General features: G+C 46.6%; 2 protein-coding genes across 2 annotated transcripts; one reads left to right on the forward strand and one right to left on the reverse strand.

The window, feature by feature from the left end:
* The first annotated feature begins 1,784 nt into the window (after nt 1-1,784).
* On the forward strand, nt 1,785-3,001 carry LOC123079717 (elicitor-responsive protein 1). The gene is made up of 4 exons (XM_044502514.1): nt 1,785-2,045; nt 2,173-2,238; nt 2,360-2,498; nt 2,631-3,001. The coding sequence occupies exons 1-4, from the start codon at nt 1,979-1,981 to the stop codon at nt 2,848-2,850; spliced, it is 492 nt and encodes a 163-aa protein (XP_044358449.1). The 5' UTR covers nt 1,785-1,978; the 3' UTR covers nt 2,851-3,001.
* Nucleotides 3,002-3,009: 8 nt separating this feature from the next.
* On the reverse strand, nt 3,010-4,886 carry LOC123079715 (scopoletin glucosyltransferase). Its single transcript, XM_044502513.1, has one exon. It carries the CDS (start codon nt 4,766-4,768, stop codon nt 3,263-3,265), a length of 1,506 nt encoding a protein of 501 aa, XP_044358448.1. The 5' UTR covers nt 4,769-4,886; the 3' UTR covers nt 3,010-3,262.
* Between the last annotated feature and the right edge of the window lie 12,538 nt (nt 4,887-17,424).

The following is a 17,424-nucleotide window of genomic DNA, read 5'->3' on the forward strand; positions in this document are numbered from 1 at the left end:
CTGATACAAGGCAACAAGACCAAAGACATCAACAAAAGGAGTACATAACAAGCACAATTATGGTAGACCCATTACAATACATGAGTTTAACACCCACGAGCAAGTCAACTTTTTCTGCAACAACACCTACAAGAAGGATACATGCCCTCAGGCCATCGTTTCCCTGTCTAGCCGGAGACGGTAAGCACAAGGATTTTCATTCTGGTTACTGAGACCGACCAATAAAGGCCAATATATTAGCAAGGAGACAACGCCTTCAACAAGACAACGATGGAAGCAGACCTGTTGTAAAGTAGACTGAACCAAATCAAATTTTGAGGTTATAAAGTAAAACTGGTACAAGTTCAGGCCGGTAAAGTAGGCTTCTTGTCGCTTTTGTTTCGCGCACGTTTGAATTTTTTTCCCCTGTGTTTCTTGTGTTTCATGAACAAAACAACCCTTTTCATCCTCTCTTAGGCGCTTGTATAAGACCAGCCAAGGTTAGCCGAGGTCAGAGGCCAACGACACCTCTTAAATACGTGAGAGAATTCCTTATTTGACACGGTGTTAAATCTTGTTTCTCTATTTGACACCGAAAAATATTTTCTTCCCTATATAACACTGAGTCTAAATTTTATGCCCTTTATAACACTTTCGTCTATTTTAAGCCTTAAATGTGTTAATTGACACATGAAAAGACCTTTTTACCCCTGATGTGGTATGTGATAAAAAAATATCATAGATGCTAGTAATAATGCGTGGCCGGCTTGGTTTGTTGTATGCGGCTAAGTATAGCGGACTAGCTGCATGTGTGATGTCCAGCTGGTTCGGTTCATAGCTGCGTGGGCGCGTTCTGTGCAGCGGGGAGTGTGAGCGGCCGCCGTCCTTCTTCGTGACCCCGGACTCATGTGTACTTCGTTGGTTAATCAGCTAGAGATCCCCGCAAAAAAATAAAAATCAGCTAGAGATTACTCATGCGTGTGCCTGGCATGGCATCGGCCAGTATCAATAAACACGGACTACATACTACTGTACAGTGTACGTATTTACGAAGAGAAGAGCGGTTACACCATACACAAGAGCTAACTTAAGCACTCGATTGATTTTCTTTGGAAGTTGGCTCCCGCAGCTAGGAACCGAACCAGCTGGACAGCACACACGCAGCTAGTAGTTCGCTATACTTAGCCGCATACAACAAACCAAGCCGGCCGGACATTATTAGCACGTAGTGCTAGCGTCTATGAATTTTTTTATCACATACCACATCAGGGATAAAAAGGTCTTTACATATGTCAATTAACACCTTTAAGCCTTAAAATAGACGAAAGTGTTATAAAAGGCATAAAATTTAGACTCGTTGTTATATAAGGGAAAAAAATATTTTTTGGTGTCAAATAGGGAAATAAAATTGAACACAGTGTTAAATAAGGAATTCTTTCTAAATACGTATGTGGTGTCGAGACCAAGTCGTGCTACGTTGCTATGGATCTATCAACGCCAATTCATGCGAGACCACGGTCCAACTCCAAGTACGTGACCCTAAAAAAAAACTCCAAGTACGTTTCTCCTTCCATCTCACCGCGTGGAAATCTTCATAGGCGTCAGCGGAGGCCGTAGCAACACTCGGTTTCTCGCAGAGAAGCGGTCGACGTCAGTGATGGCAAGTGAAGGGGGGTCTTGAACCGGTCCAAAAACCGGCTAGACTGTTGCGTGCTTCCTCACGTTGGCGACGACCAGCTCCGGAGTTTTGAATGGACCCGTAAAGCGGCAGCCGCCACCCATCCGAGGAACCAAGTTGTAGTATATAAATACGCCGGCGCGCCTCAGTTACGGCACCTCAATTCCGAACGCCAGCCGCAGGAGAACAAGAGCGACAGGCCTAGTCCCAGACGAAAGAGAGCAATACAGTCAGAAAGGGCAGAGAGAGCAGCCGGCCGGCCGTGTTCGCGGGAGAGGGAGAAGAGATATTGGTTAGCTTTGCAGCGAGATTGACAGAGCAATGTCGCGCGGTCTTCTGGAGGTGCATCTGGTCGACGCCAAGGGCCTCTCCGGCACCGATTTCCTCGGTGAGTGCTCCACCGGAGTTTGCAGAAGAGCAGCCACCACCACACGTGTTCTTGGTCTGGCTTCGATTTGCTCTCTTCTAGTGTCTGGCTTGGATTCATCTAATTTTACCTCCATCTATACGCGCAGGGAAGATAGACCCGTATGTGGTGGTGCAGTACCGGAGCCAGGAGCGCAAGAGCAGCACCGCCCGAGGTCAGTGCCTTCTTCCACAATCACAACCCGGCTCCACCCTTGACTTTCACCATGTCTACCAGCAATCCATACTATGACTATGACGATTTCCTAAATGAACCAGCGTTGGCCTGTAATGCAGATGCCGGGAGGAACCCGAGCTGGAACGAGGTGTTGAGGTTTCAGATCAACTCCTCCGCTGCCAACGGGCAAGATAAGCTCGTCTTCCGGATCATGGACCACGACACCTTCTCCCGCGACGATTTCCTCGGCCAAGCAACGTGAGTAAACTCCTACTCCTAGTCCTAGCTGCCAAGCATCACCATCAGCATCAGCACATAACTAAAATGGCAGATTAGATAAAAAGGAAAGGTCTAAATCCAATTACTCAATAGTATATCTCTGTGATGCAGGATCAATGTGACTGATCTGATCAGCATAGGCATGGAGAGCGGCACCTCGCGGCTGAACCCGGCCAAGTACAGGGTGGTCACCGCCGACAACTCGTACCACGGCGAGATCAAAGTCGGCATCACCTTCACGGCCGCAAAGGTTGATGCCCATTCCCAGGTTGAAGAAGACGGAGCACAGTTTGGAGGCTGGAGGCACAGCTTTCGTGAGCAGAAGGTCTGAGGGTCCTTCGGTCGTGCATAATTAGTGGTGTTGGATGTGGCCTATGACTGAATGATGTGGCTCCAAGTGTGTATGCTGTATTTTGTAGCACTTTAATCAGAACAGCTTAAGATCACCAAATTCGTTTACGATTAAGATTCTTTTGAAACAACACATACATACTCCGTGTCGAATTCTCCATTGTTGAATGCTTGTTGACACCAGTATATACATACGGTGTACGGCCATCTGGCAAGAACAAGATGCTACGGAGTCCAGTTCTTCGGCACCAGTAACAAATTTCCCCAGGAACTCAAACAATTTCAGGTGCCTCTACAGCATATGCACACTGCCGCTCCAGATAGAGATATCATACACATACACATACACATCAAATTCACAGTGACATCGAGTGATAGCTAGAGGATCACCATTACCCATCGGCGGTACATCCGACGGAACTCCGGCGGGCGATCAACTCCTCCATGAGCTGCCCTACATCGTCGTACGACGACCCGCCCTTCTCCACCGCGCCCCTCGGCATCACCCCGAGCTCCTTGGCCTTCTTCCGCATGGCGGCGCCGTCGCCCTCCTCCCCCATCACTCTCCGGATGGATTCCGCGATCGCCTCGCCAGCGATCACCCGGTGGGTCTCCAGGCACGACGCGTAGTCTTCGGCGCCGACGCCCACACCCACGCCGAGCACCTCAACCACGAGTTTCTCGTTGTAGAACTGGTCGGCGTACCGCGGCCACGTCACCATCGGCACGCCGGCGCTCACGGCCTCCAGCGTCGAGTTCCACCCGCAGTGCGTCACGAACCCGCCGACGGCAGGGTGGTTCAGGATGAGCACCTGCGGCGCCCATCCTCGGACGATGTACCCACGGTTTGCCGTTGGGAACCCGTCTGGCGTAGACGGGTCAGAAGATGCGGCGGTGGAGCCCTTGGCAATGACCCACACGAAGTTCTTGCCGGAGAGGTCGAGGCCGCGGGCGAGCTCCCGCATCTGCTCTGGCGAAAAGTTGGTCATCGTGCCGAAGGAGACGTACACCACCGAGCTGGCCAGTTTGGCGTCGAGCCACCGCAGGCACACGGCGGCGTCCGGCGAGAGCGCGCCGGCGACGGCGCCTCTTGACGCCACATCCTCGAGGCTGCCGCTTGCGAGCGCCACCGGCCCGACAAGCCACGCGCGGCGGCGGAGCTGCGTGGCACGATAATGCTCGGCGTAGCCCGGCTCCAGCACGCGGAAGCTATTGAAGAGCTCGCCGTAGCTCGACCGGTCCGCGGCGTGGATGAGCTGGAACATAGCCCACTCATGTGGCCGCTTTGCAGGGTCCATCATCTGGCTCCGCCGCTGCTCGACACGGTGCGGCAGCCCCGGCAGGGATACGACGGCACCGTGGTCGTCAGAGCACGACTCAAACACGTTGCTCCGGAGCACGGTGTCGGTGCAGGCACGGGCGAACATGCTGGTGGCGAGGAACGCGATGCGCGGGAGGCCGTGCTCGGCGGTGGCGTGAGCGGACCAGTGGAAGAGGCTGTCGGAGACCACGGCGTCGATGTCGGCGTGGTGGTCGGACAGGAACCGGCAGAAGGGCTCCCGGAGCAGCTCCACCGTCTGGAGGAACCTGTCGTGGTAGTCCCTGGAGGTAGCAAGGTCCCTCCCGCTCTGTGCGGCCATCGGGAGCCCAACGTCGGGGAAAGGCACGACGGAGATGGACATCGGGGTGCCGGCGGCGCTGCTGCCGTTCGCGCGATCGACGACGGAGCGGATGGTGGAGGCTTGGACGGGCGTGGTGAGGACGGTGCACCTGACGCCGCGAGCGGCGAAGAGCGCGGCCATGTCGGCCATCGGGATAAGGTGGCCAGGAAGGAGGAAAGGGAAGAAGAGGATGTGCAGCGGCGGCTCGGCGTCCTTAGTTGGCGCCATGGCTGCCATCCAAGCAGGTCGCGCAGGTGAGCCGTTCCTGTGGCTAATGAGATCGGATCGGATGCTCGCGAGTTGTGATCACCACGCAGACGATTACTTTCCGCTGCGGCGGCGACTTTGACATTGCACAAATGGATACCCACCGCGTGGGAATTACAGTATAACGGTACCCGACCGATGATGATGTGCGTCAGACTCGAATCAATGAGTCTTTTTTAGTGCTATAAAATCAGTTAGTCGACAGCTGTCCTAGTGTACGACTCAGGAGTGCAGAATACCACGATGAAATGCCGTGAGGCCCCGCTTGGTACGCCGTTTTGGCGCCCAAAACACTTGTAAAATATCGCGAGAGCTATGTCTCGCGAAATCGAGCACCCTTTGCAAAAATCATTTGCGCCACTTGTCATAATTTGAAAGTTTTTTTAATCTTTTTATTCAAAATGTTTTATCTCTTAAACCGTGTGTTCAAATCTTGAACCGTTTTTACCGTTAATTCCTCACGCCGAGATATTTAAAACTAGATCTCATATTGATAGGTTTGATGAACCCTTTTTGATTTCAAAACCGGATGAAAAAATTGTGCCTCTCGTAGAAGCAAAACCATGCCTCACGAGAAATAAATGTGTGCCTCTCGCAGAAAAAAAAAGATAACGCGTTTTTCTTCGTTTCCGATAGACACGATTGTGCCTCTCGCGAAAGCAAATCCGTGCCTCTCGCGGAAGGAAAAAGAAAAAAGAAAACGTGTTTTCTTTCCATTTCCGAGAGGCACGACTTGCCTCTCGCGGAAGGATTTTGTTTGCGAAGGCACGACTGTGCCTCTCGTTGAAGGAAAACAAAAGAAAACGTGTTTTTTTTCATTTGCGACGACAGGATTGTGCCTCTCGCGGAAACAAATCAGTGCTTCTCACGGAAGGAAAAACGCGTTTTTTCCGTTTTTGAGAGGCACGACTCGTGGAAGCAACATGCCTCTCGCGGCAGAAAAAAAAAAGAAAATGTGTCTTTTCACGATTTTTTTTTGATCTTTTCAGTTCCAAAACTTAAGAACGGCCAGGGGAAAACCAAAAGACAGAAAAAACGATCTAAAAATCCCAAACCACGTGTGAAAAAATAAAAATAAGAATCGCAGGGAGCGCCCAAAACGTGACATGTGGCAGAGGCAGAGCGCTGCCAAGTGGTGCGCTCTAAGCCCACCTAAGGTGACCCTTGCGGGGGCTCCCGAAGAAGTACTCCTTTGTTAGTTGCTTCCTATGTCTCGCTTATAGCGACACGATGATGAGTCCAAATTATGAGGTCTTTTTCACCGTTATTTCTGTGCCTACTAGTTAGGCTTTGTGGAATTTTACCGCGTTCACACACTTCTCTTTGTCAATAATCCCTCAGGTTGTGGCTTATGGAGCAATATTAATTTATTGGAGAAATCCCTAAAAGTGGCAGTGGAATCACGTATTAAAGGTGGTAAGCACTTTCCATAAAAGAATCAAGCAAGAGGACCGAAGACACCATCGTCGCCGCGTTTCCAGAGCGAACGACAACATTCCATGCGACCACAAGCGCTCGCATGAGTGGTCCTTTGGCACGATGCCGCCTCTAGGGGATCAGCTATTTTCACCCCGTCGAAGCAGATCGGGGATGAGACGTTCAGAGCCTCCAGAAACTCATCCCGAAGGCAGAACCCTAGCCACCGGAGCCCATCCGGTAAAGGGATCAACAAGGAGAAGGAGGGGATTCTTCTCATCTTGAGGGGAACGCAGTCAACATCATCATCTTCATCATCACCGTCTTCCACCTCCTCCTCCTCATCCACATCCTTATCATCTGTAACACAAAGAACCCTAGTGGATCCTATAGTGTATCTGTTGATCTATTCATCCTTGTATTCATTTACCATTTCCGTGATGATTGTTGTTCCCATGTGTGAGTAGATCTTTTGTTCCCGGGGTATGGACGAACCCTAGTGTGTAATCGGATGTTTGATATTAGGATTTAATATCCTCTTTGAATGTTTATGTTGATAATCTTCTTGACGTTCAGTGAAGTCGACCATCCAACGTATGTTGAATCTGGACGGAAGGTTATTACTGTTGGCTAACTATGTGGTTGTGGAGTTGGGTGACGTGACAAGACCACTTTGGATAGCGGATAGTTGCAACAGGGGGTATTAATGGAGACAAGTTTGGCTGCATCCACGGGGACCTTTTTCCCCTTAATCACCATTTGATAACCGGAGTGGGGAAGAACGGTGGTGGCGTATGGGATACGGAGATAGCATGAGTATAAAGTATATGTACCGGCTCTGCCCACAAATAGAAACATGTAAAGTGGCTTAGGAATACAAAATAGCTTTGTGTTTAGGCACAGTCGTAGATGCACACTACTGGGGTATTCGGATCCCTGGGAACTCTTTTAATCATTATGTCAAGTTAAGTCATTTTACTTGTTATTTATTCTAGCTTATTTACTCACCTTTACACTTGCAACTTTATTATTATTCCTGTTCTGGATCACTTACAATTTATAGGGACATCATTTGTACCTCGCAAAGGGCCAAAGACTAATTCTTGTGCTCCATGTGGGGTCGATACTCTTACTTTGAAAAGGCTATAACTAAACCATGTGCACTCAGGCTATCAAGCTTTTTCTGGTGCCGTTGCCGGGGAGTTGAGCGCTTTTCGTCTTAGTTCTGAGTTTGGTTTGAATCTTTTGTACTAAGTTGTTTGCAGGTCTGGAACAATCATGATTGAGTATGGACACAACTATCATCATGCAGCCTTGCGGCTTACATGTCCACCTATTCGAGAAATGTTCACATTGTTGGGTCCTAATGCCACCGGTGTAGCTTATGAGGTGAACCCAAGTGTCCTCGAATTATTGCATGGTAAACAATTTAAAGGTGAGGAAGGTGAGGATCCTTACCAACATTTGCAATTTTTTGAAGATGTACGTGGGACATTTAAATTGAATGCCTTAAGTCCAGATGATATGAAACTGAAATTATTTCCTCACACTTTGGCTAAAAAGACAAGGAATTGGTTAGTGTCTCACCCTACAGGAACCTTTGATACATGGAGCAAATTAGCAGGAATTTTTCTATCATATTTTTATACAGAGAAGAAATCGTATGAAGCAAGGAGGAGTGTCGGTGTCAACACCGGCAGACCTCGGGGTAGGGGGTCCTGAGCTGTGGATCTAGGATCAATGGGAAACAACGGACGACGAACACAATGTTTACCTAGGTTAGGGCCCTCTCTAAGAGGTAATACCATACGTCCTACTTGATTATATTGGATGTGTAATATGGTTTACAGAGTAGATCTACCTCGAGATCAGCATGAGATAAACCCTAAGGTGGTGATGTGATGAATGTAGCTCCAGCCCTAAAGACTACAACCCCCGGTTTATATAGACACCGATAGGGTTAGGGTTACCGGAGATAGATTACAACAAGGGATAAAAAGATCCTGCCTATCCTTAACTTGGAGGACACACCACGGCTTCATAGATCTTCCGTCGCTATGCGGCTTCACTAGTCCGGCCCATATTCAATGGGCCGGTGCCCCGAGGACCCCTTAGTCCATAACTCCGTCAGTAGCCCCCGAACTTGCCTCCAACGCCAAGGGTTGTATCCAGCATCCGCCTACCCAACAGTATCCGGCTTGCGAGGTGAGTTCTTCAATGCGTTTTGTTTGTATTCAGAGCCAAGTGATGTCCGGAATCTGAAACAGCAGTTTTTCTTAGCCCCAAAGGCAAAAAGTCGTTCAAGTGTAAACAGTGCCTTTATCTGACAACTTTTTCTCCTTCAACGAAGAGTCGCGTCCAGTCATAACACCGAGCGGTTAGTATTTCTCGAAGCGCGGCTCGAGGCCGACCCACGCCCGTCACGTCTCATCAAGGTGGAGATCGTGCCCCGCCTTTCGGGGCATATGATAAATGATTTCGTTTCCCACCCCGCACATAACGTTGCGGGAGTATCGGGAAGTGGAGAGGCCAACGACGTGGAAAAAGGAACCCTCGGCGTGTCAACAGCCTATAAAGGGGGGAGTTACAATAGTAATAATCCCACGCCTTCTTCAACCTTCTGCACCCACAGATCCTCAGAGTTCAAGTGCCCCCTTCCTCTGTTCTCACAGCGAATCCCACCCCCCTTTTCTTCAACCATGGCTGGATCTGGCGCGAACAGGAAGTGGGAGGCCTCCATCGTCACCGACGGCAACATCTTGAAGCTAAAAGAGGCCGGCTATTTGTCGGCCGACATTGCCCATCGGGCCCCCGAAAAGGGCCAGATCATCCGCCGAAGCCGGGCGAAAGGGTCGTGTTCCTCCCCCATTTCCTCGGAGGGCTCGGATTTCCCCTGCACCCCTTCGTGAGGGGGTTGATGTTCTTCTATGGGCTAGATTTTCATGATCTAGCCCCCAACTCCCTCCTTCACATCTCATCCTTCATTATCTTCTGCGAGGCCTTCCTCCGAGTCTGGCCACATTTCGGCCTGTGGCCGAAGGTGTTCAACGTCAAGCCCAACGTGGTTGGCGGCGAGCACGCGGACTATGGCGGGGCCATGATCAACAAGCTGACAAGGGTACAGTGGCCGGAGGGCCAATTTGTTGATACCGTGAGAATGTGGCAAAAGGAATGGTTCTACATCACCGAACCAAGGGAAGACGGCTGGGCGGCGGCTCCCGTATTCCGATCCGGACCCCCTACCAGGCTGACCTCGTGGGTCGAGAAGAGCCATTACTGGGGGTACCCTGATGACTTGAAGGCGCTACAGAAGCACGTCAGTAGTGTGATGGAGACCGGTGCAAAGCTGGTCGATGTGATGCAGGTCATGCTCAATCGCCGACTCCTCCCTTGTCAGGAGAGGGCCAAGCCCATGTGGGAACATGGCCCCGAAGATCCGGCCACCGTGCGACACCTCTTCGGCACGACCCACAAGAAAGTGTGGGGGCTGCTATTCGAGCCGCAGAAGGAGTGGCCGGCAGAGGAGGGGGATATTGGCCTCGATGCCGCGCACCCTCTGAAGAAGGTGAGTGACACTTTTCCAAACATAAGTTTAAACATTCATTTTGCATGACTTAATCTGAACCCCTTCACATGGGTTTTGCAGGGCTGGCTCGCCAAGGCCGAGAAGATCAGCGGCCCGACGCCGCTGCCAGAGGAGCCCCGATCCGAACAGCTGGAGCAGTTGCTGGTCGTGGCGCCGTACAAGGCGCCTGACAAGAAGGGCAAGAAGACGGAGGTATCGGAGGCCAGGGAGGGCCTCCAGCATAGAGCCCATCCAGACAGCCGGTTCGGAGATACTGTGACCCCATCCGCACAAGAGGGGGACATAGATGAGGACGATGAGGAGGAAAGCGCCTCCTCGCATTCCAAAAAGAGGGCGGCATCCAGCAACGTCGAGGAGAATCAACCTCCTCAAGCCCGGAAGAGGCAGGGCCGTCCTAAGCTGGTGCTGCCTGACAGCTCGGACTCCGACGAGGAGTCCGAAAGCATCCGAAAAGGTTCCGGCGAAGGAACCCAGGGTCAAGCCCCTTGCGGCCAGGTACGTATCGCGATATTCCCGACTGCTTTACCTTTCATTAATCCTCGGTAGAACGTAGACTGATTGTTTTTCGCTTGATGGTGCAGCCCTCAACGGGGCCACCCTGCCGAGCAAACCTTGGAGGGGACATCTCCGCATGCCGAACTGGCAGACAGCGGCTCCGCGTCACGTTTCGCGCCTCCCTTGGTCCCCAAAGAGATTGGGGAGGTGCTGTCGTGAAAGACCCCTCCTCCTCTGGACACAGAGGGGGATGTCGACACCATAATGGTCGAGGTTAACACCTCGGTTGCCGAAGACCAGGAGGGTGCATCCCTCCTGGCTGATGTGGGAAGGGAGTCCGAACCATCCGGACCCCCACCTATGACTGCCCCTAGGGATGGCACCCGCATGGTTTAGGTACGGGTGGAGCCACCCCATACCCTTACCCATCATCCCAAACCTGACCCACCACCCGTACCCATACCCATTGAAGGGTACATTAAAAATTTCCTATGATCACGCAAGATCTATCTAGGAGATGCATAGCAACGAGACGGGAGAGTGTGTCCACGTACCCTCGTGGTCGAAAGCGGAAGCGTTTAGTAACGCGGTTGATGTAGTCGAACGTCTTCGCGATCCAACCGATCCAAGTACCGAACATACGGCACCTACGTGTTCAGCACACGTTCAGCTCGATGACGTCCCTCGAGCTCTTGATCTAGTTGAGGACGAGGGAGAGTTCTGTCAGCACGACAGTGTGGCGACGGTGATGATGAAGTTACCGGCGCAGGGCTTCGCCTAAGCACTACGATGATATGACCGAGGTGTTAAACTGTGGAGGGGGGTGATACGTCCATTTTGCATCATGCTTTTATATCGATATTTATTGCATTATGGGCTGTTATTACACATTATGTCACAATACTTATGCCTATTCTCTCTTAGTTTACAAGCTTTACATAAGGAGGGAGAATGCCGGCAGCAGGAATTCTGGGCTGGAAAAGGAGCAAATATTAGAGACCTATTCTGCACAACTCCAAAAGTCCTGAAACTGCACGGAAGTTATTTTTTGGAAATAATGAAAAATACTGAGCGGAAGAAATACCAGAGGGGGCCCACACCCTGGCCACGAGGGTGGGGTGCGCGCCCTACCCCCCTGGGCGCGCCCCCTGCCTCGTGGGCCCCGTGTTGGCCCTCCGATGCCCATCTTCTGCTATATGAAGTCTTTCGTCCGAAGAAAGAAAATCAGAAGCAAGCTTTCAGGACGAGACTCCGCCGCCACGAGGCGGAACCTTGGCGAAACCAATCTAGGGCTCCGGCGGAGCTGTTCTGCCGGGGACACTTCCCTCCGGGAGGGGAAAATCATCGCCATCGTCATCACCAACGCTCCTCTCACCGGGAGGGGGCCAATCTCCATCAACATCTTCACCAGCACCATCTCCTCTCAAACCCTAGTTCATCTCTTGTATCCAATTCTTGTCTCTAAGTCCGGGATTGGTACTTGTAGGTTGCTCGTAGTGTTGATTACTCCTTGTAGTTGATGCTAGTTGGTTTATTTGGTGGAAGATCATATGTTCAGATCCTTTATGCATATTAATACTCCTCTGATTATGAACATGAATATGCTTTGTGAGTAGTTACGTTTGTTCCTAAGGACATGGGAGAAGTCTTGCTATTATTAGTCATGTGAATTTGGTATTCGTTCGATATTTCGATGAGATGTATGTTGTCTCTCCTCTAGTGGTGTTATGTGAACGTCGACTACATGGCACTTCACCATTATTTGGGCCTAGAGGAAGGCATTGGGAAGTAATAAGTAGATGATGGGTTGCTAGAGTGACAGAAGCTTAAACCCTAGTTTATGCGTTGCTTCGTAAGGGGCTGATTTGGATCCATATGTTTCATGCTATGGTTAGGTTTACCTTAATACTTCTTTTGTAGTTGCGGATGCTTGCAATAGGGGTTAATCATAAGTGGGATGCTTGTTCAAGTAAGGACAACACCCAAGCACCGGTCACCCACATATCAAATTATCAAAGTACCGAACGCGAATCATATGAACGTGATGAAAACTAGCTAGATGATAATTTCCATGTGTCCTCGGGAGCGCTTTCCTTTATATAAGAGTTTGTCCAGGCTTATCCTTTGCTACAAAAAGGATTGGGCCACCTTGCTGCACTTTATTTACTTTTGTTACTTGTTGCTTGTTACAAATTATCTTATCACAAAACTATCTGTTACCTATAATTTCAGTGCTTGCAGAGAATACCTTGCTGAAAACCGCTTATCATTTCCTTCTGCTCCTCGTTGGGTTCGGCACTCTTACTTATCGAAAGGACTACGATAGATCCCCTATACTTGTGGGTCATCAAGACTCTTTTCTGGCGCCGTTGCCGGGGAGTGAAGCGCCTTTGGTAGGTGGAATTTGGTAAGGAAAATTTATATAGTGTGCTGAAATTTATTGTCACTTCTTACTATGGAAAGTAATCCTGTGAGGGGCTTGTTTGGGGTATCTTCACCCCGATCAGTAGAGCAAAGAGTTGCTCCTCAACCTACCGAACCTACTGAAAATGAAAATGTCTACATTGAAATTCCTTCTGGTATGATAGAAAAACTGCTAGCTAATCCTTTGGCAGGAGATGGAACATTACATCCTGATGAGCACCTAATATATGTGGATGAAGTTTGTGGATTATTTAAGCTTGCAGGTATGCCCGATGATGTTATCAAGAATAAGGTTTTCCCTTTATCTTTGAAGGGAGATGCATTGACATGGTATAGGCTATGTGATGATATGGGATCATGGAACTACAAACGATTGAAATTTGAATTTCATCAGAAGTTTATCCTATGCATCTTGTTCATCGTGATCGCAATTATATATATAATTTTTGGCCTTGCGAAGGAGAAAGCATCGCTCAAGCTTGGGGGAGGCTTAAGTCAATGTTATATTCATGCCCCAATCATGAGCTCTCAAGAGAAATGATTATTCAAAAATTTTATGCTCGGCTTTCTGATAACAATCGCACCATGCTCGATACTTCTTGTGCTGGCTCTTTTATGATGAAGACTATTGAATTCAAATGGGATTTATTAGAAAGAATTAAATGCAACTCTGAAGATTGGGATCTCGATGAAGGTAAGGAGTCAGGTATGACAGCTAAGTTTGATTGTGTTAAATCTTTTATGGATACCGATGTTTTCCGTAAATTTAGCACTAAATATGGACTTGACTCTGAGATAGTAGCTTCTTTCTGTGAATCTTTTGCTACTCATGTTGATCTCCCTAAGGAGAAGTGGTTTAAATATCATCCTCCCATAGAAGTAAAAGTAGCTGCACCTATTAAAGTTGAAGAAAAGACTATCACTTATAATGATCCTATTGTTCCTACTGCTTATGTTGAGAAACCACCTTTCCCTGTTAGAACAAAGGACCATGCTAAAGCTTCAACTATGGTTCTAAAAAGCAATATTAGAACTTATACACCTCCTGAGCAAGTTAAAGTTGAACCTAATATTGCTATTGTTAAAGATCTCTTGGCTGATAATATAGATGGGCATGTTATTTATTTCTGTGATGAGACTGCTAGAATTGCTAAACCTTGTGCTAAAGATAAACATAGACCTGTGGTAGGCATGCCTGTTATTTCTGTTAAAATAGGAGATCATTGTTATCATGGCTTATGTGATATGGGTGCTAGTGCTAGTGCAATACCTATTGACTTATACAAAGAAATTATGCATGATATTGCACCTACTGAGTTAGAAGAAATTGATGTTACAATTAAGCTTGCCAATAGAGATACTATATCACCAATTGGAATTGTTAGAGATGTTGAAGTCTTGTGTGGGAAAACTAAATATCCTGCTGATTTTCTTGTTCTTGGTTCCCCACAAGATAGCTTTTGTCCCATTATATTTGGTAGACCCTTCTTAAACACTGTTAATGCTAAGATAGACTGCGAAAAGGATGTTGTTACTATTGGTTTAGGTGATATGTCTCATGAGTTTAACTTTTCTAAATTTCGTAGACAACACCGTGAAGAGGAATTGCCTAGTAAAGATGAAATTATTGGTCTTGCTTCTATTGCCGTACCTCCTAGTGATCCTTTAGAACAATATTTGCTAGACCATGAAAATGATATGTTTATGAATGAAAGAAGGGAAATAGATGAAGTGTTCTTTAAACAAGGACCTATTCTGAAACACAACTTACTTGTTGAAATCCTAGGGGATCCTCCTCCACCTAAGGGTGATCCTGTGTTTGAGCTTAAACCATTGCCTGATACTCTTAAATATGCTTATCTTGATGAAAAGAAGATATACCCTGTTATTATTAGTGCTAACCTTTCAGAGAAGGAGGAAGAAAATTATTGAAAACTCTGAAGAAGCACCGTGCTGCTATTGGATATACTCTTGATGATCTTAAGGGCATCAGTCCCACTCTATGCCAACACAAAATAAATTTGGAGAAAGATGCCAAACCAGTTATGATCACCAACAACGGCTGAATCCTAAGATGAAAGAAGTGGTAAGAAAAGAAATACTAAAGCTCCTTGAGGCAGGTATAATTTATCCCGTTGCTGATAGTCAGTGGGTAAGTCCTGTCCATTGTGTTCCTAAGAAGGGAGGTATTACCGTCGTTCCTAATGATAAAGATGAATTGATTCCGCAAAGAATTATTACAGGTTATAGGATGGTAATTTATTTTCGCAAATTAAATAAAGCTACTAAAAAAGATCATTACCCCTTACCTTTTATTGATCAAATGCTAGAAAGATTATCCAAACATACACATTTTTTTCTAGATGGTTATTCCAGTTTCTCTCAAATACTTGTGTCAGCTGATGATCAAGCTAAGACCACTTTTACTTGCCCTTTCAGTACTTTTGCTTATAGAAGTATGCCTTTTGGTTTATGTAATGCACCTGCTACCTTTCAGAGATGCATGATGGCTATATTCTCTGATTTTTGTGAAAAGATTTGCGAGGTTTTCATGGACGATTTCTCCGTCTATGGATGTTCTTTTGATGATTGCTTGAGCAACCTTGATCGAGTTTTGCAGAGATGTGAAGAAACTAACCTTGTCTTGAATTGGGAGAAGTGCCACTTTATGGTTAATGAAGGCATTGTCTTGGGGCATAAAATTTCTGAAAGAGGTATTGAAGTTGATAAAGCTAAAGTTGATGCTATTGAAAAGATGCCATGTCCCAAGGACATCAAAGGTATAAGAAGTTTCCTTGGTCATGCCGGGTTTTATAGAAGGTTCATTAAGGATTTCTCAAAATTTCTCGGCCTCTGACTAATCTATTACAAAAAGATATACCATTTGTCTTTGATGATGATTGTGTAGAAGCATTTGAAATACTTAAGAAAGCATTGATTTCTGCACCTATTGTTCAGCCACCTGATTGGAATTTACCCTTTGAAATTATGTGTGATGCTAGCGATTATGCTGTAGGTGCTGTTCTAGGGCAAAGAGTTGATAAGAAATTAAATGTTATTCAATATGCTAGTAAAACTCTAGACAATGCCCAGAGAAATTATGCTACTACTGAAAAAGAATTCTTAGCAGTTGTATTTGCTTGTGATAAGTTCAGACCTTATATTGTTGATTCTAAAGTAACAATTCACACTGATCACGCTGCTATTAAATATCTTATGGAAAAGAAAGATGCTAAACCTAGACTTATTAGATGGGTCCTCTTGCTACAAGAATTTGATTTGCATATTATTGATAGAAAGGGAGCTGAGAACCCCGTTGCAGACAACTTGTCTAGGTTAGAAAATGTTCTTGATGACCCACTACCTATTGATGATAGCTTTCGTGATAAACAATTAAATGTCATAAATGCTTCTCGAACTGCTCCATGGTATGCTGATTATGCTAATTACATTGTTGCTAAATTTATACCACCTAGTTTCACATACCAGCAAAAGAAAAAGTTTTTCTATGATTTGAGACATTACTTCTGGGATGGCCCGCATCTGTATAAAGAAGGAGTAGATGGTGTTATTAGATGTTGTGTACCTGAGCATGAACAGGAACAGATCCTACGCAAGTGTCACTCCGAGGCTTATGGAGGACACCACGCTGGGGATAGAACTCCACATAAGGTTTTGCAATCCGGTTTTTATTGGCCTACTCTCTTCAAGGATGCCCGTAAGTTTGTCTTATCTTGTGATAAATGTCAAAGAATTGGTAATATTAGTAGATGTCAAGAAATGCCTATGAATTATTCACTTGTTATTGAACTATTTGATGTTTGGGGCTTTGATTATATGGGACCGTTTCCTGCCTCTAATGGATATACACATATTTTAGTTGCTGTTGATTACGTTACTAAGTGGGTAGAAGCTATTCCAACTAGTAGTCCTGATCATAACACTTCTATTAAGATGCTTAAAGAAGTTATTTTTTCGAGGTTTGGAGTCCCTAGATATTTAATGACTGATGGTGGTTCACATTTTATTCATGGTGCTTTCCGTAAAAAGCTTGCTAAGTATGATGTTAATCATAGAATTGCATCTCCCTATCACCCACAGTCTAGTGGTCAAGTAGAATTGAGTAATAGAGAGCTCAAATTAATTTTGCAAAATACTGTTAATAGATCTAGAAAGAATTGGTCCAAGAAACTTGATGATGCATTATGGGCCTACAGAACTGCATATACAAATCCTATGGGTATGTCTCCGTATAAAATGGTTTATGGAAAAGCATGTCACTTACCTCTCGAACTAGAACATAAGGCATATTGGGCTATTAAAGAACTCAACTATGATTTCAAACTTGCCGGTGAAAAGAGGTTATTTGACATTAGCTCACTTGATGAATGGAGAACCCAAGCCTATGAGAATGCCAAGTTGTTTAAAGAAAAAGTTAAAAGATGGCATGACAAAAGGATACAAAAGCGTGAGTTTAATGTAGGTGATTATGTATTGCTATACAACTCTCGTTTAAGATTTTTTGCAGGAAAACTTCTCTCTAACTGGGAAGGTCCTTACGTTATTGAGGAGGTCTACCGTTCCGGTGCCATAAAAATCAACAACTTCGAAGGCACAAATACGAAGGTAGTGAACGGTCAAAGAATCAAACACTATATCTCAGGTAATCCTATAAATATTGAAACCAACGTTATTGAAACCGTAA

The sequence above is a fragment of the Triticum aestivum genome, chromosome 3D (genome assembly GCF_018294505.1).
Source record: "Triticum aestivum cultivar Chinese Spring chromosome 3D, IWGSC CS RefSeq v2.1, whole genome shotgun sequence".
In the NCBI taxonomy this organism is placed as follows: Eukaryota; Viridiplantae; Streptophyta; class Magnoliopsida; order Poales; family Poaceae; genus Triticum; species Triticum aestivum.